The 24,971-nt window shown below is 37.6% G+C and overlaps 1 protein-coding gene across 1 annotated transcript in view; it reads left to right on the forward strand.

Annotated features, from left to right (window-relative positions):
- The window catches only part of TTC39B (tetratricopeptide repeat domain 39B), a 146,355-nt gene that overhangs the window by 99,424 nt on the left and 21,960 nt on the right, over positions 1 to 24,971 (forward strand). Inside the window, 9 exon segments of the mRNA XM_047767628.1 lie at positions 3,256 to 3,323; positions 6,607 to 6,671; positions 15,175 to 15,280; positions 16,884 to 16,949; positions 18,467 to 18,575; positions 19,543 to 19,610; positions 19,700 to 19,759; positions 21,181 to 21,342; positions 22,617 to 22,708. Of these exon segments, the coding sequence (XP_047623584.1) occupies positions 3,256 to 3,323; positions 6,607 to 6,671; positions 15,175 to 15,280; positions 16,884 to 16,949; positions 18,467 to 18,575; positions 19,543 to 19,610; positions 19,700 to 19,759; positions 21,181 to 21,342; positions 22,617 to 22,708 (796 nt within the window).

Genomic DNA, 24,971 nt, shown 5'->3' on the forward strand with positions numbered 1-24,971 from the left:
TAGGGAATTTATCATTAAGAGATGTTCTGGTAGGTACGTACTCATAAATGCCAAATGTCTCATTTTGAGAGCTAGAGACTGTCCAATATAAATCAACCAGAGTGAAGAAAGAAGACTTTTATAAATTAAGTTGCATTTATTCCTGATGAGTTTGGCTGTCACCACAACCCAAACAGACTTCGTGTTCAAGGGAGCATGTCAAAACATTGTAGATTTAGTGTGAGATTTGTTTTTCCTCTTGGTAATTTCCATTTCCATCCTGGAGTGGCTGGTTGTCTGCAGGAATGAGGATATTTAATTAAACTTTTTGTGGGTTTAACATAGGACACACCCATTCTCCTTTCTTCATGGCTGGTGTATTGCCCTGAATGGCTTTCTAATAGCCTTTAAAATCAGATGTTTACACGCAGTGCTTGGGGTGTGAAAGGGATTTAATACAAGGAATCCTTACACATAGAATGCAGAATTTAAACTTTCTTGCCTTTTATCCCTGGATTCTTTTTATGTCCTTTATGCTTTGTCTGCCTGTAACTAAAGGCTGATCCATATGCCCTTCTGCTCAGATCTCTGCAGTGACTTACTGCTGCCTACTGAATGAAGCCCAGACTCTGACATTCAAGATTGTCCACAATTCAGCCCCAGTTTACCTCTCTGGGTTCATTGCCCATGCCTCCCTCCCTGTACACACCTCATGCTTCAGCCACAGGCACACCAGTGGCCTTGCCACACAGGGCTCTGTGCTCCGTGCCTTTGCTTGTGCTGGTTCTCTCCCAGTAGCCCACTCTCCTCCACCTTGGCCCATGCCCTAAGCCAGCACTCTGGGTAGGCTTTTAAATAAAATAATTACTACCAATTCCCACTTTGTTACAAATTTGCCTGGAAAGAGGGTATTCAAGTGACTCTGTAAAAACAGAAATTACCAGTTTTTATCCCACTGAACATGCTGAGAAAATGCAGAGACATTTACTTTGACGTGAGGCATTCCGAGGGCCTGAGACCCTGGCTGTTGATGCTGCCAGAGTGTTCTCAGGCCAGAACTCCTCAAGTTTGGCCTGTCATGGGTTTAGCTCCATCTTACACACGCTGTTGGAAGATCTTTGTTGCACAGTTGCATCTTTGAAAATCGGCCTTTTAATATGAGTGTGGCAGGTAGGTGAACCAATTTATGAGAACTAGTGGTGTGTGTGTGTGCTGGTGGTGGCTGTGTTGATGGTTATGGTGGTGATGATGGTAGGGTCTTGTGTGTATAAATGAAAGAAATAATGCCCTAGGTTTTTTTTTTTAAGTTTTATTGAAGTATAGTTGCTTTACAAGGTTGTAAATAATTTTTGCTGTACAGCAAAGTGATTCAGTTATATAAATACATGCATCCATTCTCTTTCAGATTCTTTTCTCTCATAGGTTATCACAGAATATTTGGATAGAGTTCTCTGAAAGTACTAGTTCTTATCCAGTTAGATTCGACAGCATTCCCATTAACACGGAAATACCCCATTTTCCGGCTACTTACGTCACCAGTGTTCTACTTTCTGAACTGTTAGCAAAAAGCATGATCTGGGCCAAGGGCAGTGATCTTAGTGAAAGATTAGTGAAAGATGCACATCGAGTGCTTATGCTGCACTGTGAGCTCTATATGCAACCTCTTGGTGAATTCTGCAGCTCTGAAGTAGAGATGTCCCTGGCCAAATGTTACAGATGAGGAAGCCAGCAGAAAGAGGGGAGGGTAGCTTGATCAAGTTTCTACATCCTGTATGGGGCTGAGCCTTTCCTACAACCCAGGCTCTAAAATACCCCAAACTCCTTTACTTAAATAACACGCCAGTTTGGGAGTTCCTGTCGTGGCTCAATAGAAATGAATCTGACTAGCATCCATGAGGACACAGGTTTGATTCCTGGCCTTGCTTAGTGGGTTAAGGATCCAGCATTGCTGTGAGCTCTGGGGTAGTTTGCAGACACAGCTCGGATCTGGCGTTGCTGTGGCTGTGATATAGGCCAGTGGCTACAGCTCCAATTGGACCCCTAGCCTGGGAACCTCCATATGCTGTGGGTGAAGCCCTAAAAAGACAAAAACCAACACCCAAAAAAACCCAGCACACACCAGTTTGCATCCCATGGATAAAACCAGAATCTGGTTTTGTTTGTGCAGACTTGCAAAGATTTCTCCTCCCCCTAACTCTGCCAGTATCGTGGATGATTTAGATAGGTCATGTGTTTGGGGGCACTCCACAGGTCCTGGCGATACGCACAGAGTTCTACAAAGCCCTTCTGTGCATGCCTTGTTCCTGCGCCAGAGGTCTCAGGGATCCAAATAGCCTTTGGATAAAACTGCGCTATTACTAATTTTTTTTGACATCAAGTCTTCTGTGAATAAGGAGTCTTGAGTCTGGCTTGCAGGCCAGTTCTTTTTCATAGACCCCTAGGGAATTTCTGCTTTCTCTTCAAGATAACAGGGCGCCTAATCCTGTAAATGACTGTCATGCCTTCATATTTTGGAAGTTTGCCTTACTGTAAGTGAGTTTTTTTTTTTTTTTTGTGTGTGTGTGTGTGTGTGTGTGTGTCTTTTTGCCATTTCTTGTGCCGCTCCCGCGGCATATGGAGGTTCCCAGGCTAGGGGTCCAGTCGGAGCTGTAGCCACCAGCCTACACCAGAGCCACAGCAATGCGGGATCCGAGCCACGTCTACAACCTACACCACAGCTCATAGCAAAGCCAGATCCTTAACCCACTGAGCAAGGCCAAGTGTCAAACCCTCAACCTCATGGTTCCTAGTCGGATTCGTTAACCACTGCGCCACGACAGGAACTCCTAAGTGTGTTTTTCAATCAATTAACTGTGTTAAACTTGCATGTGAAGTTACATATAAGTGATTTCCCCCTGTGTTGTACAGCAGAAATGATCACAACCTTGTAAATCAACATCAATAAAACTTTAAAAAATGAGAAAAAAAAGGTGATTTCCTTTTTGGTTTCCGCTTATGAGGTGAGTTTGGGTCTCTGACACCAATTGCCTGACTCTTGGCAGTTATATTTGAATGGAGCCAAAGATGACTTCCCTGAACCATGTCACACATTCTGGGAAAATCTTGCTGAGGACCTGAGAGCTGAGGTCATTATTCCACTTTCATGGAAGTGCCAAAGCAACCAAGGTTTTTGTGTCTCCCTGGGGCTCATTGAATTACCAGAATTTTCTGAACATCTCAGAGCAATTCCTGTGGATATGGGATTTTCCTTAATATGCTTTTATTTGTTTTTAATAGAGGAAATGCATGCTGAAATCTGTTACGCTGAGTGCCTCCTACAGAAAGCAGCCCTCACGTTTGTACAGGTAACGAACATTTGGAATAGAATCAGTGTCGCCTGGGGAAGCCTGCCAAGTATGACATAGAAAAAATGTGGCTCATTCTATGTCAGTGCTTCAGTTCTTTTGACTCAGAGTCATAATGACGTTTGTTATTGCTGATAAACTTTGGTTGCAAGAAGACCCCGGGGAGGTTTTTTTCCTACTCAAATGCACTTAAAAGGGTCTATTTCGAACTTCAGTCTGTTGGGAACAATTGCCTTTTAAAGCACCTGTCTTGCAACCACCACACCTAATTTCAGGATGCTTCTCTGTGTGAGAACTGCAAAATCATCCCTCTTTGTGCTTGCTGATGGTGGAGGGCTGCACACAGGAGGGACTTGGCTGGAGGAGGCTTCACCTTCCTTGGCTGTTCCCTTCTTGCACCAGATGCTTCAGCAAAGCTCAGCTGTGCATGCATAGAGAGCCAAACTTCCCACGTACACCTCACAGTTTATTTCCTCTCATCTTTGTATTCTCATTTCTTTTTTTTTTTTTTTTTAAATTTCTTCCTTTGGAAGAGCAGTTTAAAAAAGTCACTCACCAAAACAATGAATGCTTTTCTCATGGGACATTTAAATTTCACCTTCAAGAAGTGTCACCACCAGTACCTTGCCTGTCATTGTAGCTTCCAGTGCTTCTGAAAAATACAGATTTGGATATCATGGCTGCACAGGTGGCTGTGATGGATACAGTGGGAGTCAACGTAGGGTGGTGATTGTAAGGGAGCAGAAATTCAACTGGAAGATGGAGAGTCTTCCTCCATCTCAGTGGTCTACATTGAATTGAGAGTTGCTTTTCTCTTTTACTAGAAGTTGACCTCTTAGGTTGGATTCTGGTTAAGTAAAATTGAATCAGTCTGGTCTATGACCCTGTTTCCTAAAACCCTATGTATTCTGAAGTCTGATTGAACACAACAGTCTTGCTGCTTCCATGAACAAATGCTAGTCAAGGAAGCCCCCAGTTTCTTTCTGATGTGTTTTTCAAATGGGAATTTGACAATAAAATCATTGATTTGAAGACTTTTTCATGTTTGGGGGCTTGTAATTCAACATGTGTGAGATAGCTGTGGTTCTTGCCTCTTCTTCATACCTCCGTATCCAGTCAGGCTCATGGTCAAGCTGTTTTTACCATGTGAAGATTTAGCAGCTCCATCTCTTCCTCTTTTTTTTTTTTTTATAATTTTTTTTTTATTTCCCGACTGTACAGCAAGGGGGTCAGGTTATCCTTATATCTCTTCCTCTTTATTCAGACTATAATTGTTCTAGTATGGGCGTCGTCAGCTCTTCGTAGGGACCCCTGCTCTGTAGTTTCTCTTCTCTCTGGCTCACTCTCCATTGTGCGATTGTGCACTGACTCAGAGATGAGATTCTCCCTGATCATGTCTCTGCATTAGCATTTAGTAGCCTCATGAACTATGGCAGTATTTGTGTATCAGAATATCACCGATAGGAAATGCTTTTTCAAACTAAACTGCTGTCTCCCCCCATATTCTCTACTCCCCTCTTATCAATGCCCTCAAATGCTCCTGACAGGCATCATGTATACTTGAGTAGCAAGGGTACAAGCAGCTTTCTTACTCCTTAGTCATCCCCTTCTTTGCAGTAGATTTCTGCAGCCGTGCTGTTGCATAAGCACAGATGGCCAAACACACCATGATCTTTAATGCAACATTGCTTTTCCTCCTGAGTTTTTTGTTTGTTTGTTGTTGTTGTTTTGCTTGCAGAGTTCATATCTGCCTTGCCTTCCTTCATCCCTGGTTACTTCCTAATCTTTTTTTTTTTTTTTTTTTGGTGCTGTAAGCACTGATGCTTCCAGGAGGCTTTTGTGGACCTCTTTGTGTCCCCGTCCACCTTTGTGCTGTGATGACATCCTGCGCATGTCTTCGTTTGTGTGTGCATGCCTCCAGCCCTTAGAGCATTGTGTTGCTGTTGTCTGCTTTTGCATTCAAGAGCCTGCTGTAATAATAGACATTCAGCACATGTGTGGTGAATCATGAATTCTTTTTTTTTTTTTTGTATTTTTAGGGCCGTACCTGCGGCATATGGATGTTCCCAGTCCACGGGTTGAATCAGAGCTATAGTTGCTGGCCTGCGACACAGCTACAGCAGTGCATACATACACCACAGCATATGGCAGCATCAGATCCCCAACCCACTGAGCAAGGCCAGGGGTTGAACCTGCATCATCATGGGTACCAGTTGGGTTTGTTACTGCTTAGCCACCACAGGAACTCTGAAATGAAATATTCTTATTGGAGGCAGATTTTAATCCAACCTAAGAAGTTCTTTCCTGGCAAGTATTGGAATTTGAGGAATGGTAATGTTCTTTAAAATAAGGAGATAAACATTTAAATTGCATAGTGAATTTTATATTTGTTGATTCTTGTAATAATTTAAATATTAAGTGTTTAACAAACTAAAATCAGTTCTTCTTTTGCTCCAGAAGGATGCCCAAGTACACAGGAAATAAATTCTAGAGCATCCTCCTGATATTAATGACTAGACAAACTTTACTGGAAATGTGAAACATGGGGCCATTTCTATTAGCACTGAATTTTAGAAGAACGTCTTTCAAGCAGTTATTTGCTATACTTTATTAAGAGCGTCTTGGAATCCTAGACTGCTGACTCTGAAAAGGTCATTGATTTAGGCCAACTGCCCCAATTTTATGGTTGATGACCATCAGGCAGAGAGAATTGATCTTTTTTCCTTCAAACAAAATTTCATATCGGTGACAGAAAATTTAGAATCCAAATCAGTTATTTTTGATTTGGAAATGTATACAAATGAAATTCACAGTGTTTAATAGCCTGGCTGCTAAAGTACCTTGAAAGAAGTATGATAATTCCATTTATTAGGAGTATGAAAGACAAGAAAGTCAGGCCTTGAGCAAACCTCAAAAGTCAACCATTTTGAATTCTGCTGAACCCAGAAGAAGACTGCTCATTAGCTGGTAATGTTTATTAAAGTAGGTTTGGACTAACCTCTCTGGCTCCTGAGTAATGAGAACTACTTCCTTGATTGCTTCCTTAAAGTAATGCAAGGATTTTAAAAATATTTTCTGGTTTTTTTTTTTTTTTTTTTGTTCTCTTAACTTGGAGGAAAAATGACAAAAATCATTTCAAATGTAAAGCAGGAAGAATGTTTTAATTTAAAAATCATGTCCTCAAAAGGTACCATTTTGTTCTAATCACACAGCTACACAGCTGTGGGGACAGTTTAAGAATCTTGTGCTAAATGATCTAATTATGTAATTGAATTATTTTCAGGATGAAAATATGATCAACTTCATCAAAGGTGGACTCAAAATTAGAACAAGTTACCAAATATATAAGTAAGTTAAAAGTTAAGATTTAAAAAAAATCTTATAGAGGTTTGTACCTTTTTGACCACCTTCATGTGGTTTTAAAAATGATTCTTGTCCCATGTACCATTTGTACTTCAAAATTCTCAATTAGTATGACTAGATTTTTAAAATTTGATGTTGGTAAAAATACATTTGATTTTTAGCTTCCTGAGTGTGTATTTGATACTGTAGGACAACAGAATTTAAGGTTGAATACAATTTTAAGAGAAAAAAATAGCTGAAAAGAATGGTACTTACATACCTTCTGATTAGATAATCTTAGTTCCTCTCTCCTAAAAACAATTTATAAATTTAAAATGACAGGTATGTCTTTGATCCAGACTCTAGAACAGCACTGCCCAGTTGAATTTATGCAGTGATTCACATGTTCCATTAAAGTGGATCATAGTGTTGTTCATAGCTTCTATATCCTTACTGATTTAGTAAATGATCTATTTGTCCAATCATTTACTCACCGTGTTGAAAATTTTCAGCCTTGATTCTGGAGTTATCCATTTCTCCCTTTAGTTCCATCAGTGTTTGCTTTATGTATTTAGAACTTCTGTTAGGCTCACATATACTTTATTTTATTTTATTTTTTGTCATATATGTTTTAATTGTTTTATCTTCCTAATCACTTAACCTTTTTATCATTATGAAATGGCCCTATTTAACTCCTTACAATATTCCTTGTCTTGAAATTTGTTTTGTCTGATATTAATATAGCTACTCATGTTTTTTTATGATTAGTGTTTGCATGGCATATATTCTTTTATGTTAAACTTATCTTTGTTTTTATATTTAAATTGCTTTTTTTGTAACTGGGTTATGCTTTTTAATTTGGTATCATAGTTAATATTTGTTTATACTGTGACTACCATTTTGCTTTTTCTCTTTGTCTTATTTGTTTTCTCGCCTTATTTTTCTGCCTTCTTCTGCTTTAATTAAAAACATATGTATATATATTCTAGTGTAATCCATCAATTGTTTTCTTAGCTATTACCCTCTTTAATTTTTTAAATGGTTGCTCTAGTGATTGTAATAGCCTTCTTATCATAGTCAACTTAGAGTTAATATTTGTAACATCGCACATAAAGTACAAGAACTTAGCAAAAGTATAGTTTCATTTGCCACCTGTTATCTTTTGTATTATTCTTATGGCAGTACACTTATTTATATTATAAACCCACAACATGGCATCAGATTTTTGCTTTAAACAGTTTTATGTCATGGTCTTCACTGTGTACCCGTATATTTACCATTTTTTGGTGTTCTTTTTTTCATTACTATATAATTTCAGACTGAATAATTTGTTATAGAATTTTTTGTGTGCATGTCTGCTTTCAATAATTCTGTTTCATTCACCTGAAAATGTCTTTATTTTTGCCTTCATTTTTGAAGGCTTTTTTTTTTTTTTGGTTAGTACACTATTCTTGAGTTAAAAGATTTTCTTTTTTTCTTTCTTTTTTCACTCCTTTAAAACTGTCAGTCCACGTTATTATGGCCTCTATTGTTTCTGATCATAAGTCAGCTGCATTTTCTTTTTTTTTATTATTCCCTTGTCTTTAAATGTGGCACTTCTTCTGGCTGCTTTGAAGACTTGTATTTTTGGTTTTTAGCAGTTCGACAGATGTACTTAAATGTGGCTTTGAGAAACATGTAGCTATTACTTCTTGAAATATTTTTTCTGCTCCATTCATACTCTTCTTCTGAGACTCCAATTACATGTTATCAACCTGATTTTGTTCAATAGGCCACTGAGGTGCTTTTCATTAAAAATTTTTTTTTTCCCAATTGTATCTTATTTCACCATCTGGGCTATCTTAGGGCTGCTGTCTATTGCCTGCTTTTTCTCTTGACTGTGTATCATATTTTTCTGTTCTCAAGTCAGTATTTCTTTTTATTTAGTGATTTTAATTTTTTTCCATTATAGCTGGTTTACAGTGTTCTGTCAGTTTTCTATAGTACAGCAAGGTGACCCAGGCACACGCATTCACATATACATTCCTTTTTCTCACATTATCATGCTTCATCGTAAGTGACTAGATATAGTTCCCAGTGTTATACAGCAGGATCTCATTGCTTATCCATTCCAAACGCAATAGTTTGCGTCTATTAACCCCAGACTCCCAGTCCATCCCACTCCCTCCCCTTCCCCCTTGGCAACCACAAGTCTGTTCTCCAAGTCCATGATTTTCTTTTCTGTGGAAAGGCTCATTTGTGCCATATATTAGATTCCAGATATGTCATATCATATGGTATTTGTCTTTCTCTTTCTCACTCACTTCACTTAGTATGAGAGTCTGTAGTTCCATCCATGTTGCTACAAATGGCATTATTTTGTTCTGTTTTATGACTGAGTAGTATTTCATTGTGTGTATATATGAATAAGTAGTATTTCATTTTTACTTTTAGGGCCACACCCGTGGCATATGGAAGTTCCTAGGCTAGAGGTCGAATCAGAGCTGTAGCTGCTGGCCTGTGCCACAGCCTCAGCAATACCAGGCCGTGTCTGCAACCTACATCACAGCTCATGGCAACATTGGATGCTTAACCCACTGAGTGAGGTCAGAGATCAAACCCACATCCTTATGGTTACTAGTCGGGTTCATTACCCACTGAGCCATGATGGGAACTCCTCAAGTCAGTAATTTTTTAATTGTACATAGATTGTGATGCATTGTAGAGACTCTAGTTTCTGTTATCTTCCTCAGAAGAGTGCTCATTTTTGTTCTAGGAAGGATTTAACTTGACTAGACTTAGAGTCCACACTCTTACTCTCTGATAGTGGGAAGCATCTGAAATCTTGGCTCTGTTATTTCTTCTGTCCTGTCCTAGCCTTTTTTTAGAGTCTTCCTAGTGCTCACATAGTTCATGAATCAGTGAAGAATTTGAATGGACTTTTAATACTGATTTTGATGTTTCCCATCTAAGTGGTTCTCCCCTCTCTGAAAATTTCCCCATTACTTCACAGCTGCTATGGCAGATTTGGACTTTGTACTTCTTTTTAAGCCAATAAGACTGTGGGCTTCTGTTTAAGTTCTAGGTACTCCACACTGAGTGTACTGTGAAGTCACTACATAGATGACTACGACTAGCCATATAAGTGTAAAGTCCTTTCAAGAGTTTTTCCCTTTTTCTCAAAGTTCAATGCTTCTACAATTTCCTATTATTCCCCACTACTTTCCAGTCCCTGCTAATGTATTTAAAATATATATTATGTATTTTGTCTAGAGTTTATGATTGTTATCTGTGGGGATGTTAATATAATATAAGCAACCTTGCCATTACTAGAAGCAGAACCAAGATTTAGTATTAAAATAGATGCTTTTACCCAAAATGATTTCATAAAGTTATATTCCATTCAAAATCCTAGCGAGGGGGTGGATTTTGGGAAGCTGACATATTGTTTTTATTTTTCCTCTTAAAGTATTTTTTATAAGATGTAAAAGAATGTTAAAGAGTTGATTGCTTTTTCAGTCATCAAAATTTTAAAACTGAAAGAATTAAAATTGTCTTATAATGGCACAGAAATATGTATCAGTGGAATGGAACATAGAGTTTTGGAACTGTGCGTGTGTGTGTGGTATATGTGTGTGCCCAAAAAACATACACAGTTGCTTGGGAATTCAAAAGCATGCTAAAAACCTATATGTACATAAGTCTCTAAAAACAATGGGGAAAGATGGGTACTTTAATAAATGGTTTTGGGAGAAACTGTCTCTTTGTTTTGAGGGGAAAAAAGGCTATGTAAATGATACTCTCTTTACAGATTTAATATTACAATATTTTAAAAGAGTACATACAAAAATATAGGAAGGTATTTTTATAGTCCTAAAATACATAAGCCTTTAAACCTGTGTTTTATTTTTTATTTTTTTCACTTTGAATTAATTTCAGAATTTTGCAAAGCATTTTCATATATTCTTCCAATATACGAATATTAACATCTTGTAAAACCACAGTATAATTAACAGTACAAACAGTGTAAACAGTATAAACTAACATTGATGCCATTTTGTTAACTACTTTATTGACCTTACTCAGATTTGCTGTGGCTAGATTCAATCCTTGGCCTGGAAATTTCCATATGCCATGGGTGTGGACATAAAAAAAGAAGAAACAGGATGATAAAACTATAGTTATAGTACTTAATGTAGGAAAAACACTTGATGAATGAACAAGAACACTCTTAGCAGCATTGTTTATAATATGGAAAATTTTGCAACAACTTGAAAATTTAAGAATAGGAATTTGGCTCAGTAAATTATTCCACAAAATGGAATAGTAGGCATCTGTTAAAAAAGAGTAAGGTAATTTTCATGCATTTTCATGGAAAATCATCAGTATGACTTATGGAACAGTATACATTATATGATCCCATTAATCATATAATGCATTTTTTTTACATTAAACACATTTAGTCCTGTAATTTGTTTTTTAAAGATTGAATTCTTTTTTTCTTGTTTTTTGCTTTTTAGGGCTGCACCTGCGGCATATGGAGGTTCCCAGGCTAGCGGTTGAATCGGAGCTGCAGCTGCCAGGTTGTGCCACAGCAACAGCAATGCAGGATCCTAACGGCACTTGCAGTCTACACCACAGCTTGCAGAAATGCCGGATACTTAACAGACTGAGTGAGGCCGGGGTTCGAACCTGCATCCTCATGGATACTAGTCATGTTTGTTACTATAGAGCCACACTGGGAACTCCAAGACTGCATTCTTAGTAAAGCATAAAAACTACAAGTGGATTATGTACCAGGCTATTAACAGGGACCATCTCTCCACAGGGTGTTTGTGTAGGGGCTCAAAGGCTTTTTCCATAAGATTTGAAAATTTTCTAACAACTATCTATTATCATCAAAATAGAACATTTACATTTTGATTAAGAAAGAGCTCTGACCATCATATCCACATCCTGCCATCCTGTTGTTATTTTGATATTTGAGATTTTTAAAAATTTAATTTTTTTTTCCTTTTGGGGCCATGCTGTGGCATATGGAAATTCCCAGTCTAGGGGTCGAATTGGAACCGCAGCTGAAGGCCTGTACCACAGCTATAGCAACACTGGATCCAAACTGCACCTGCAACCTACACTGCAGCTTGCGACAACACCAGATCACTCACTGATTGAAACCATCATCCTCATGTATACTATATCAGGTTCGTAGCCTGCTGAGCCATGATGGAAACTCTGACATTTGAGTTTTTGATGCATATGCAATTATCTTTTTATATAATGGAATAGTATGCTTTGTGTCATTTCGGAGTTTGCTTTCTTACTTCATGTAGGAAAATTTTAGGTTGTTAAATATTTTTAATTCATCATGGCTTTTAAGGGCTGCATAATTTTTCCATTATGTGATTGTACCACATGTGTATGTATAAATGTCTGCATGCATACAACTGTCTTCTTAACTAATTTCTGTTGTTGCCTGTTTAGTTTGTTTATGCATTTTCATTATAGGTAGTAATACAATAGTTCTCCTCATAGGTTAGGTTTTGTGTGTATCCATGCCATTTCCTTATAATCAAATTAGATTTATTGGGTCACAGGTACTCATGGGTTTAAGATTTCTGATATATATTGCAAAGTTATTCTGAAGGATAGTTAGGTTGGCAAACTTTTTCTTAAAATACCAGACAGGGAGTTCCCTTCATGGCTCAGTGGTTAACAAATCCGACTAGGAACCATGAGGTTGCAGGTTCGATCCCTGGCCTTGCTCAGTGGATTGGGGATCCAGTGTTGCCATGAGCTGTGGTGTAGGTCGCAGACGCGGCTTGGATCCCATGTTGCTGTGGCTCTGGTGTAGGCCAGTGGCTGCAGCTCTGATTCGACCCCTAGCCTGGGAACCTCCATATACCCAGGGAGCAGCCCTAGAAAAGGCAAAAAAAAAAAAAGGCAAAAACAAAACCCAAAAAACCCAGACATTAAGTGTTTAGGCTTATGGGCCATATGATCTTTGTCCCACCTACTCAGCTCTATGACTGCAGGGTGTAAATAGCTGTAGACTGTAAGTCTAGTCTACATACATGTGACTATGTTCCAATAGTTTGCCAAGTTCTTTACTATAGCTACCATTTCACCAGAAGTAAATGAACGTGCCTATTTGTTCTTACCTTTGCTGACATTGTTGTCCATTAAAAAAATTAAAATAATGCTTCTGATCACAAAAGTGGCTTGTCTATTTTGGAAAATAGCACAGTGTGGATGAGCATACATTAAAACACATACAGGAGTTCCTGTTGTGGCTCAGTGGTTAATGAACCTGACTAGCATCCGTGAGGACATGGGTTTAATCCCTGGCCTCGCTCAGTGGGTTAAGGATCTTGCATTGCCATGAGCTGTGGTGTAGGTTGTGGATGTGACTTGGATCCCTCATTGCTGTGGCTGTGGCGTAGGCTGGCAGCTCCAACTCCAACTGGACCCCTAGCCTGGGAACCTCAGCCTTAAAAAGACAAAAAGACAACAAACAAACAAACACATCTACACACATACATACCCCATATACTTATTGCCCAGTGATTATGGCTGTTAACACTTAGTATGTATTCTTTCAGAATATTTTCCACACATAACTAAAGATACATCTATATATCTATATATATCTTTATTTTAAAATATATATGTATTTTTAGAACCAAAATGGGATCATCCTATATGTACTTTTTAATAATGTGCTCTTTTCGGTTAGTGATCTTTCCTTTTTCATGTTAATAAACCTTCATTTCATGTAATACTTAATAATCCATCTTCAGATTTTGCCAGTCGGTCCCAAGTTTCTTTTACTTTTAGTATGTCAGCACCAGGATCCAACCCAAGACTGTCTTATGCATCCAGTGTTTATGTTCATTAAGTACATGTAGAAGAGTCTCTATATTTATGATTGTTGAAAATCCCAATCCATTTGTCCTGCAGTATATGCGTAGATTTGTTTGGTGGCTTCCTTGGGTTGTCATTTAGCTTGTTCCTTGTCTTTGTCAGCTCAGGCCTCCTAACAAACTGTTGGATGGCTTAGCAATAGAGATTTATTTCCTCCCAGTTCTGGAGGTCGAAAGTCCAAGATCTGGGTACCAGCATGATCAGGTTCTGGTGAGGGCTCTCTTCTTGGCTTACAAAGAGCCATCTTCTCATAGTGTCCTCACATGACAGAGAGAGATGGTGCTCTTCTTATAAGGACACTAATCTTATCAGATGAGGAGTCTGCTCTTATAACCTCATTAAACCTTAATAACCTCCTAAAATCTCTATCTCCAAATATAGTCACATGGGGGTGGGGTGGGGTGGTGGTGGTGGTGGTTAGAGCTTCAATATATGACTTTAGTGGGATATGGTTCAGTCCGTAGCCCCTAATAGCCCCTTATATTTCCTATAAACTGGAAGTTGGATGTATAGGCTTACTAGATTCGGGTTGAATGTCTTTGGCTAGAATACATATGTGAAGTTGCATGCTCTATAAATGCATTACAATTATATCTATGTTTCTTATTACCTTTAAAAATGTGTCAATTTGAGGAGTTCCCATCGTGGCGCAGTGGTTAACGAATCCGACTAAGAACCATGAAGTTGAGGGTTCGATCCCTGCCCTTGCTCAGTGGGTTAAGGATCCGGCGTTGCCGTGAGCTGTGGTGTAGGTTGCAGACGCGGTTCGGGTCCCGCGTTGCTGTGGCTCTGGCGTAGGCTGGCAGCTACAGTTCCGATTCGACCCCTAGCCTGGGAACCTCCACATGCCGCGGGAGCGGCCCAAGAAATAGCAAAAAGACAAAAAAAAAAAAAAGAGAGTCAATTTGATAATCAATTTCTGCTTATTGTTGATTTTTCCATTTTTGTCATTGTTTTCATCTGTGGTTCTCTAATTATTTGCCTTTTGGATATGTGAAAGCAAAGGGAGAAATACATAGAAAAGTAAAGTGAGAAATCAGAAAGATTTGCTTGGCTGGAAGAGGGAAAAGTAAGAGGATAGTTGTGGGTAGTTGGGATGGAGTTTGCTTGCCTCTTTTAACCTGTCCTAGTTGCAGGTTGTAATGGATTTGGTATATTTGAGACCATGATGATCACATGGAAATTAAAATCTTTTTGTCAGTAGCCTCTCAGTTACTCAGTGGAAGGTAGGTAGCTGAGTTGTGCACAGCTGCTGAGAGACTGAGCACTCCTCCAGCACATCGCTGGAAACTGAGGTCCTGTGGCTCCTGAGTCATGCTTGCCTGTGTTTGAATCCTCTTTTGCTTTAGGCCCAGAAAGATCAGTCCTGATAAACTCTGTAGAAATCATTCTGAATGGTTATTATCCAGTGGCCTTAAGAGTAAACATCATCTACTTCAGATGATGCTAAGAGTAGCATCTCTTAAAATTCCACTTATATCTCCACTTAAAAATTCTCTTGCATTTTGGCTTATGACACTTATTTTATGATATTGTAAGTGTGAAATTTGATTTAACCTTAGTTTTCAGAGTCATGGTAAACAAAGTATAACTGTTTTCTTTAATCCAGAGAATGTCTTTCTATCCTGCATGTAATTCAGAAGAACAAAGGTGAACAGCAATTCCTCAATGAGTTTGAAGGGGGTGTCAAGCTTGGAATAGGGGCCTTTAATCTGGTAAGTGATGATAAAGCAACTGGAATCTTTTGTAAAAGAACGTTAGGTTTTCACTGCCTTCTCTACTGCATTTGAACCTCATCCCAAACAGCTGCCTGGGTTTGGTTGGCAGGTGGCTAGAGTGGGATCAGTTTTCACGTGTTGTGACTCAGTGAGGGCTTTGGCCAGAGTTTTCTGTAATGTTCTGTATATGCTCAGAGTAGTTTTGGATTATATAATAAAGGGAAACATGTAGCACTCTAAATGGACTAGTAATTTTTTTTGGTATAAAGGAGCTTGAAATTCAGTGCCATTTCTAAATCAGAAATATTGTTGCTAGAGCAATGGCAGCTCTGGATTTGAAAATTGGTGAGGCAACAATATAACCTAAGAAATGATAATGCTCTGAAGGAGATGAAGAGTTTGAGTGGATTTCTATTCTGATATATTATTTAGAGATTTTGATACTTTAGTAAGATTTGACTAGAATTGGTGAGAAAATTAATTAGAAAAGGGAATCCCTTTTCTAAGTATACACACTACCATGGCCACTTAGTTCATGAGCCCATTGACTGATGACAAAAATGGCTGAGGAGAGAGGCTGACTTCCGTCCACAGAATGGATCACCCTACCCACTGGGTTATTTAAATCCTCCTCTGCTGAGGTCAGCCTTTGGCGAATATTCATGTAGGACACACATATCTTCACATTTTTTGCGCAAAGAGGTCTATCCACATACCTCTTCCCCAGAGCTTCTTGTTGATTTCCCCATCATGTTCTTTCTAAGTCCCTGACCATCCAAACAAACCTTTGGCTACCACCCATGAATTGGTTGGTTTATAACTACATGTATGGCTGTATCTCCTTCCAAGCGAATTGAACAACCAGGTGTGCTGCTCAAATTTCAGCCCTGGGAGGACTTCCCTTCATTCTACTCTTCAGGAATGTCCCAGAGAGGGCCTAGGATGCTGTAGCTCTCCACTTCTGGGGCATGCCTGGGTATCATGAAGAATACAACAGGCTTTTGCTTTTTAGAAACAGAGGCTAAAAGAAACCTTGTTTGGAAATGGGCAATAAGTTTAACCTTCTCATCATTTTTTATCACTACATGAAAGGAGCAGGTATTCTTTAGAGCATCTTGAAAAGCCCAGTTTTTTTTTTGTTTTGTTTTTATTTATTTATTTTAAGGCCACGCCTGCGACATATGAAATTCCCAGGCTAGGGGTCAAGTAGGAGCTTGCAGCTGCCAGCCTATGCCACAATCATAGCAACACTGTATCCTTAGCCCACTGAGCAAGGCCAGGGATTGAACCCGCATCATCATGGACACTATGTTGGATTCTTAATCCACTGAGCCACAATGTAAACTCCAAGGCTAGATTTTTTTCTTTTGTTTTTAATTTTTTGAGTGTATTGTCTTAACTAATGAAATTAATTCACAAGTAATGAGTATGGTAGGTACAGTATGTACTGATTGAGGCATATCTAGTGCTTTAAACTTGGTTCTAATTTTTTATATTACTGACTCATTAAAACTTTAAGTTGTTTAGAATTTAACATTTATCTACAATTATTTACACTAACACATAAATACACTTGTGTTTGTTTTTTTTTCTCTTATAGATGCTGTCCCTTTTACCAGCACGGATTATCAGACTACTAGAATTTATAGGATTTTCTGGAAATAGGGTACAAAATTAATTTTTTCTTAATTTTGACAGGGAAGATAAAAAATTATTTATTGAAAATGAGGGAAATACAGCATGTACTTATAACTAGCGTGAAAATTATTGGCAATTTGATTGCAGAACAATAAAGAGGTATTGGGTCTTAATCATATTTTTCAGGAGTTAGTGGTGGTATTTCTATTCAAAGTTAAAAATTTGCATCTTTGTTATCTAAATCCTGGGATTAAAGTTTACGTATTACTAATATTGCTGTTTGCTGGATCTTTAGTAGTCTTTTGAGGTTAAAATATGCTTCCTTAATAATTTTTCAGCCCCAGAATTGACCACAAAATCAGGAAATTAGGCAAGATTTCCATGTCTAACATTTTATGATTCATATGGATGAAGTATAGTTGCTGTACTTTGGGTTTCCTTGTGGTTTTACAAGTTTCACTGTAAGCAAGGAAATTTGTTTTCCATGAGTTTTGTTTGGTTATATTTCTGTGTGGCTATTTTCATAGCGTATAACATCTATTAATCACAATACTCAATATGCTATTATCTGAGTTGCCTAATTGCAAAAGATGTCCCTGTTAATCAATAGAGAAAATTTTGAGAAATGTATGAGAACAGTACCAGAAGCTCTGACTTTTCCCCCATTTATTCTACTCTCCAGGTTCTTCATAAGCTATTACTTATTTATGGTGACCACTTAATGTTATGATCTATCTATTCAGACTCTGTATTTCATGATTTCCGTCCACTGGACCATTCATCTTCTACTCTCTTTCTTTGGTGGCTCCAAGTTGCCCCTTGAGTAATGTCCAAACTGTAGCATGAATTTAAGAGACCTATGTCCTGATTCTAGCCTTACTACCCATACTTTTTGCTTCCCCGATGTTCCTGATAGACTCTGTGCTTTTCTGTTTCCATGCTTCTGCTTGTCTTTCTTTTGGATGTCCTCCCCAACCAGCATCCTTCCCAGTAATGTCTCTTGAAAGTCTCTCCATCCATTAGGTTTGAGATACATATTGCCTTTTCCACAGAGCTTTCCCTTATCTTCTTCCAACAAGGCTGAAGTATTCCTAGCTTTCAGAATTGTTTCTGTATCTTTCTTAGGGCCTTTACCATATTCTAATAAAATGATGTGTTCATATACTGCCTTTCTTATGTAATGGAAAGGTCTTTGAAAACACAGAACCATGTTTATTTATGTCCACCAGAATGTTTTGTACCTAGATCCTCAGAATATTTTAATAAATTAATATTTATTTAAGAGAAGTATAGCATTTTCTGAGAAATGAGCTCTTCATTTTTCTCTCCTTAGGAACACATGATATAAAGAATTTGTGAGATTGTCTTAAGCCAGTTTAAAATGTAAAGTTTGTTTCTAGTTAGACATTAGTGCTTTTCTAAGTTCTTGAAAAATAAACCCCAACTTCAGGGATGGTGAAGTTACATGAACCAGCATTTTAAAGTATCTGAATATGACATTTCAATCATGTTATTTTCATTCTAAAATGCATTTAATTCCCACAGGAATTGGGCATCCAGCAGCTACGGGAAGGTGCATTAGGAAAAAGCATGAGGTCTCCACTATGCTGCCTAACTATACTAGCTTTTCACACTTATATCTCCCTCATACTTGGTAAGGACTGATTATGTTTTACATCATTGAAAATTCATTACCTTTCATCTGAGTACGTAAAAATTTAGAAAAATCAGTAAGAGCTAGTAGTCTATATTTACTATTTTTGAGTAAAAATGGAAAATAGTGATAATCGTCTTAGTAACTTTTGGTGGAGGAGGTGGAGGTTTTCTTTCATGGAGCATTTTTTGAAATCTATTCCCAGCTAAAAAAAATTCTAAAAATTTATTAAAGTGATCTATTTTTGGCAGAAAATTAAATTTGGGGTTAAAATACATTCATATTGCTGATAAAACTGGAAATTTCAATTAGAAATTGAAGGCAGGAGTTCCCACTGTGCTGCAGCAGGCTAAGTATCTGGTGTTGTCTCTGTTTAGGTTCCATCCCTGGCCCATTGCTGTGGGTTAAGGATCCATTGCTGTTGCAGCTGTGCTGTAGGTCACAGCTGCAACTTGGATTCGACTCCTGGCCTGGGAACTTCCATTTGCTGTGTGTGTAGCTAAAAAAAAGAAATTGAAGGCAACCACTTCCTTTTTTTTTTTTGTCTTTTTGCCTTTTCTAGGGCCACTCCCACGGCATATGGAGGTTCCCAGGTGAGGGGTCTAGTTGGAGCTGTAGCTGCCAGCCTGTGCCAGAGCCACAGCAACGTGGGATCCTTAACCCACTGAGCAAGGCTAGGGATAGAACCTGCAACCTCATGGTTCCTAGTCAGATTCGTTAACCACTGTACCACGACGGGAACTCTGCAACCACCTCCATCCTTAAGAATTAGTCTATCCTAGAGTTTTATTACACTATTCATAGATGAGGCTTGTCATCTTTTATTTCCCAAATATTGAAATGAGAAACACAGTTGTCATTTTTCCCATGAATAGGTCTTTGCTATATTTTAATGAAATTTAGAGAATTCATTATAAATATCAACCATGTTTTGTGAAGACTGAACCTTTTCCTGTTAAATTTCTAGGTACAGGAGAAGTGAATGTTGTGGAAGCTGAGAGTCTCCTTGAACCCTACCTCCAGCAGTTTCCAAATGTATGCTTAGAAATCAGTTGTCTGTTTCAAACCCATAATCAATCAACAGGATTAACCATTGACCAGTCTGTTTCTCCCTTCTTCCGCAGGGCTCCCTCATGTTGTTTTATCATGGCCGGATAGAGCTGCTGAAAGGGAATGTAGAAGAGGTAATTTATTTGAGGGGGTCATTTGGGGAGTTGCATCACACACTCATTTCACATGAGCAAACTCACCTATGCACATCAGACAGAAAGAAAGGGAAAGCATGTAACTAAAAAAAAACATTTCATTATACGGATGCATTCTATTTTATGTAGTCAATTACTGAATATAGTCTACATGTATACATAAAGTAGCTGAGGCAATTCAGGGTAGGATATGGAAATACAGGTGGGCAATTTAAGGGACTTTTAAAAAACTTTGCTATCCATCTCGGTGTTACATATTGACCTCGAAATCTAGCCACTGCATAAGGTACGACTCCACTGTACTACAGGTGTGCTCTCCATCAAAGGAAATCATTCACTCATTACCTTGAAGAAGAAGAGTGAAGAGCCTTTCATATAAGTATACTCATAAACAATTTTCTCCCTCACAAGTGGGGTCAAACATATATATTTTTCCTTGATTTGACTTTTCCTACTTACAATACATCTTGGATTTCTTTCCAGGTCAGTATATCTAAATTTTCCTCATTCTTTTTGATGACTGGATTTCACCTATGAGATGGATACACTATACTTATTAAAGTGGTCCACTACTGATAGACATTTGACAACTAAACATAATGCTGTGGTAAACATTATTATGTGTGTATTTCTGTGCAAACGTGTAGTTACATAAGACAGATTCTGGTAATTAGGATTTCTAGGTTGAAGATTTTTTTTTGAATTTTGATAAATTCAGAGAAATTGCACTCCTAACTTAAGGCAATTCCATTTTAACTCCTGTAAAGATAATAAGAATACTTGTTTTCAATGCTCTTTGCCAACTCTGGTCATTATTTATGTTTTATTTTTACCACTGTGATAGCTGAAAAATGATGATCTAATTTTTTAATTTATATTTCCAATTAAAAATTTCTTCATATGTACATTTATCACTCATATATCCTTTCCTTTGATTTCTTATTTGTATCTTTAGCATTTGTCCCATTGAGTTTTTTTTTTAAAGAATTTAAAAAAAAATTGCTGTATAAAGGTTAATTCTTTGCCTTATGTAGGTAGCAGTCCTTTCTCCCAGTCTGGATATTGCCTTTAGCTTTGTTTAAAGTGTACTTTACCTTCTAGACGTTCTGAATTTATTGTCAGTCTTTTCTTAAAGGACTTTTGCATTTTATATCCTATTTAAGGAGGGAACATTGCTATCCTTACATTATCAAGTTCTGTAGCCCACTCAAAAAGTTATATACAGAGGCAGAATTTAACTGTATTGTTGCATGTAAGGAAAGGAATGTATCATCATATTGAGTGGTTTAATGAGTGATGATTTTGTTCTTTTTGTACAAAGTATTTTATGTATTTTTCCATTAGGTTATTATCTCCTTGTCTAATATCTGGATGATCAGCTTTATGCAATTGACTTATAGGCACAAGAGATATTTCGAAAATGCATTTCAGTTCAAGAAGAATGGAAACAGTTTCACCATCTCTGTTATTGGGAGCTGATGTGGATTTTTGTATTCCAACAAAACTGGATGGAGGCGTATTACTGTTCAGATCTGCTTTGCAAAGAGAGTAAATGGTCCAAGGTAAAGTGCAGTGCTTTTCATTAATGTCATTTGTTTGCTAATAAGTGTACAGGATAATTTTCATTTAGGACTGTTTATTCAATAGTATGATATTGACATAGTTTTCTTAACTTAGAGATCCTTCAAAGGAGGAAGTATGCCTTAAGTACCTGTTGTTTAAGGTACTTAAGTCCTCTGCACTATGTGTTTTTTTTTTTTTTTGAAGATTTTTATTTTTTCCATTATAGTGTATTTACAGTGTTCTGTCAGTTTACTGTGTATTTTAAAAACCATCCAGTCCTTTTCAACACTTTTTACAGTGGTTCTGTCAATTTACTACGTGTTTTAAAAACCATCCTTCTTTTAACTCTGAAGATGTACTTATATTTAAAAATTATTAAATATCAAAAATTCTGATAATTTTTGTTGATTTTTGATGCCCTGATGACAAGGCTTTTCATAATTATCAGAATTAATTCCTTGTCCATTCTTCTGTTGATGGGACACTTACTTTGCTTCCATATATCTGGGCTTTTATAAATAATGCTGTAGTGGACTTTGGGCTGCATATATCTTTTTGAATTAGTGTTTTCATTGTCTTTGGATATATACCCAGGAGTACAATTGCTAGATCATATGGTAGTTCTGTTTTAATTTATTGAAGAAACTTTATCGTATTTTTCATAGTTGCTGTACCATTTATGTTCCCACCAACAGTGTACTAGAGTTTCCCCTTTCTCTACATCCTTGCCAGCATTTATTCTTTGTTTTCTTTTTGATGATAGGCATTCTGACAGGTATGGCAAGATAGGGGAAGGAGATTAATAGGTACAAACTTCCAGGTATAAAATAAATGCAATACAAGTTTGTAATATGCAGGGAATATAGCCAATATTTTATAATAACTTTAAATGGAGTTTAATCTATAAAAATATTGAATCTCTTTATTGGATACTTGAAACTATTATAATACTGTAAATTAACTATACTTCAATTTAAAAAAATTCTAATTCATTTCAGAGAAATTAGGAGGAATGAGATAATGATCTCTTAGTCATTTTGTCCACTTTCTCATCCATGAACACTGTAGGTATATAATAGGAAAATGGCCAAAATTAGGTGAAAACTATTGATCTCCTTTGAAACAGGCAATCTAAGACTTCATTTCCTTTTTTCATCTTTGATAACTCTTAAATATTCTGTCTGGAAAATTTGTAGGTCATTACTGATTTGCAAGGTAGAAATGTCATGTACCTAGGGATGCTCTCTAATTAGCTGTTTTTCTTTTCCTCAAGGCAACATATGTGTTCCTAAAAGCTGCAATTTTGAGTATGCTTCCAGAGGATGATGTGGAAGCAACTAAAGAAGATGTGGTAACTTTATTCAGGTAAGTGGGGCACTATTTCTATAACAATGATCCTGAATGTGTAGAAGAGCTCACAAATACTTCTTTCTTTTCCACTTGGTGCTCTTCCATGCTTCACCTTCCCATTTATTTATCTGTTCATTTGATACAGAAACTCTTAAAAATGTTAGAGAGTCAAAATGTCATCCTTTCAGCAGAATTTTGCAGATATGCCAGTGTAATTGGGAGTCTTAAGAGCACATAATTGTTTGTTTTGTTATTGGGGCTTTGCTCCTGCATTTTGAACATGATCTCCTAAAATGGTATTGTTAGCAAAAGCTGTTAACCATTGTTGTAAGTGGAAAGTATTTTGTGATCACAAAAACTTAAACACGGTATATCATACCCTTACTTTTCATTTGTGTAACCAAAATTCTGAGACGATCTGCTGTGCTTTGTTTAACTTTGTTTAGACCAGTGTCCATCTGTCCATCATCCATCCATTCACCCTTTCAACCATCCATCCATTCATTCATATATCCATTTATCTATAACCTTTATGTTGACCACCTACTGTATGAAGGCTACTGTGTTAAGTGTTGAATAAACAGGCATGACTCCTATCCTTGTGGAGTTAATCTTATGGTAGACTAGACAGCAGTAAGATAATCACACAATAAATGCAAAATTATAATACATCATGATTTTTTCACCCCTACTTCTCTCACCATTCCTTCTTTGTATGTTTGTAGGCTCATACTACTTTTTACAACTGTTAAATTCTGGTACTTTTATTTCAAAGGTCAGTCTTAGAACCTCAGTCTTAGGAAATTTTACCCAAGCCAAATTAAATCTCTGGTTCAGACTTTGTGACTAATCTCCAGAGCCATCCAACTCCTATTTACCACCTTCACTTAGATAGATCAAAGCATTTTAAACTCCCAAGGAAACCTGGTATTCTTTCCTCTCTCAGTGGTTAGGACTACCATTTATCAGGGCAGTAATCTGTCATACTTGCATCACCAACACTCCCCACTGTCCTTCCATTCCTCAGTGGGAGGAGTGATGCATGTAAAAGCATAGAGGGCATAGCAGTTGAGGTGAGGTCTGAAGGTGGAGAAGGAGGTGCTCATGCAGTGGGGAGTTGTGGTGATTCAGTTTCAGACCAAGGGAACAGCCTATGAGAGGACTTGTTGCAGGATGGTGCACTGCACATTTAAAGAACTAAAAGAAAGCTGATAGTGGATGGGACATGATGCTACATTTTATATATAGGTCAAAAGAAAGCAAATGTCAAGGGTTACTCAAAGTATGTCCCAGGATATGTCCAGTACACAGAATTCCATTGAAAAATAAGGAAAAGTGTATTTTAGTGATACAGAGATCACTGGTATTCTGAGCAGGTTCTGGTGAGGTTATGAAACAGAGGTGGAAACCAGATTGGAGTTGTCTAAAGATGAATGCGATACAAAGAAATGAAGAGAGTTGAGCATAAAAATATCCCTGGATAATTTTGACTACAAAGGGGAAGGGATTGAGAGAGAGAGTTGGAGGGAGATGCCTGATATATTAAAGAAGAGTTTCACGGGAGAGATCTGAGCATTCTCAAAACCACTGGGATGGATCCAGTTGAGAAAGAGAAGTTGCACAGATAAGGGAGCAATGGGATAATATTTGTAAAGCTCTTGAGAAGGCAAGAGGAGATAGAATCCAAAGCATTGATGGCATGACCGGTTTTATCTAGAGGAAGGACCAGGCAGGATAGCATTCAAAGGATAGTGTGCTTGAATTTGAGCTTTGAGGTAGAAAGGTTATAGGTGACGAAGTGGTCTAAGATAGGACTGTGGGGGTGGGAGGCCGTGGTAGAAAGGATGTGGTGACCTCTGGAGATGAGGGAGATAAGGAATGGAGAGGCCTCACTGCATTCTTCAAACATAATTGATGACAAACACTTTTATATGGGATACTCTATTCTGTGTCCACATAATGAGAAATAATGGCTTGGTTGAACCCTCAGACTTAGGGCAAATTTGAAGGACCAGGACGATTTTTTGCCCTGCTTTTAAAGAAGCTCTTTTTAGAAATAGGAACCATGTATACTAACTGTAGACTCAACATTAGTGGAAGCCATGTTGATCAATGGCCCCTCGTACTAGTCAAATGTATTTCATTCTCTCACACAAACAATGAATGGAATGAAATGGAATATTAAGGTACCTTGGGATCTTTTAAGTCTCCTTCTCTTTCCTCCCACTTCTAAGGATATTTTCTACACATCAAAATAATTTCTGTGAAATATGTAGCC

This window comes from Phacochoerus africanus, chromosome 2 (assembly GCF_016906955.1).
Source record: "Phacochoerus africanus isolate WHEZ1 chromosome 2, ROS_Pafr_v1, whole genome shotgun sequence".
NCBI lineage: Eukaryota > Metazoa > Chordata > Mammalia > Artiodactyla > Suidae > Phacochoerus > Phacochoerus africanus.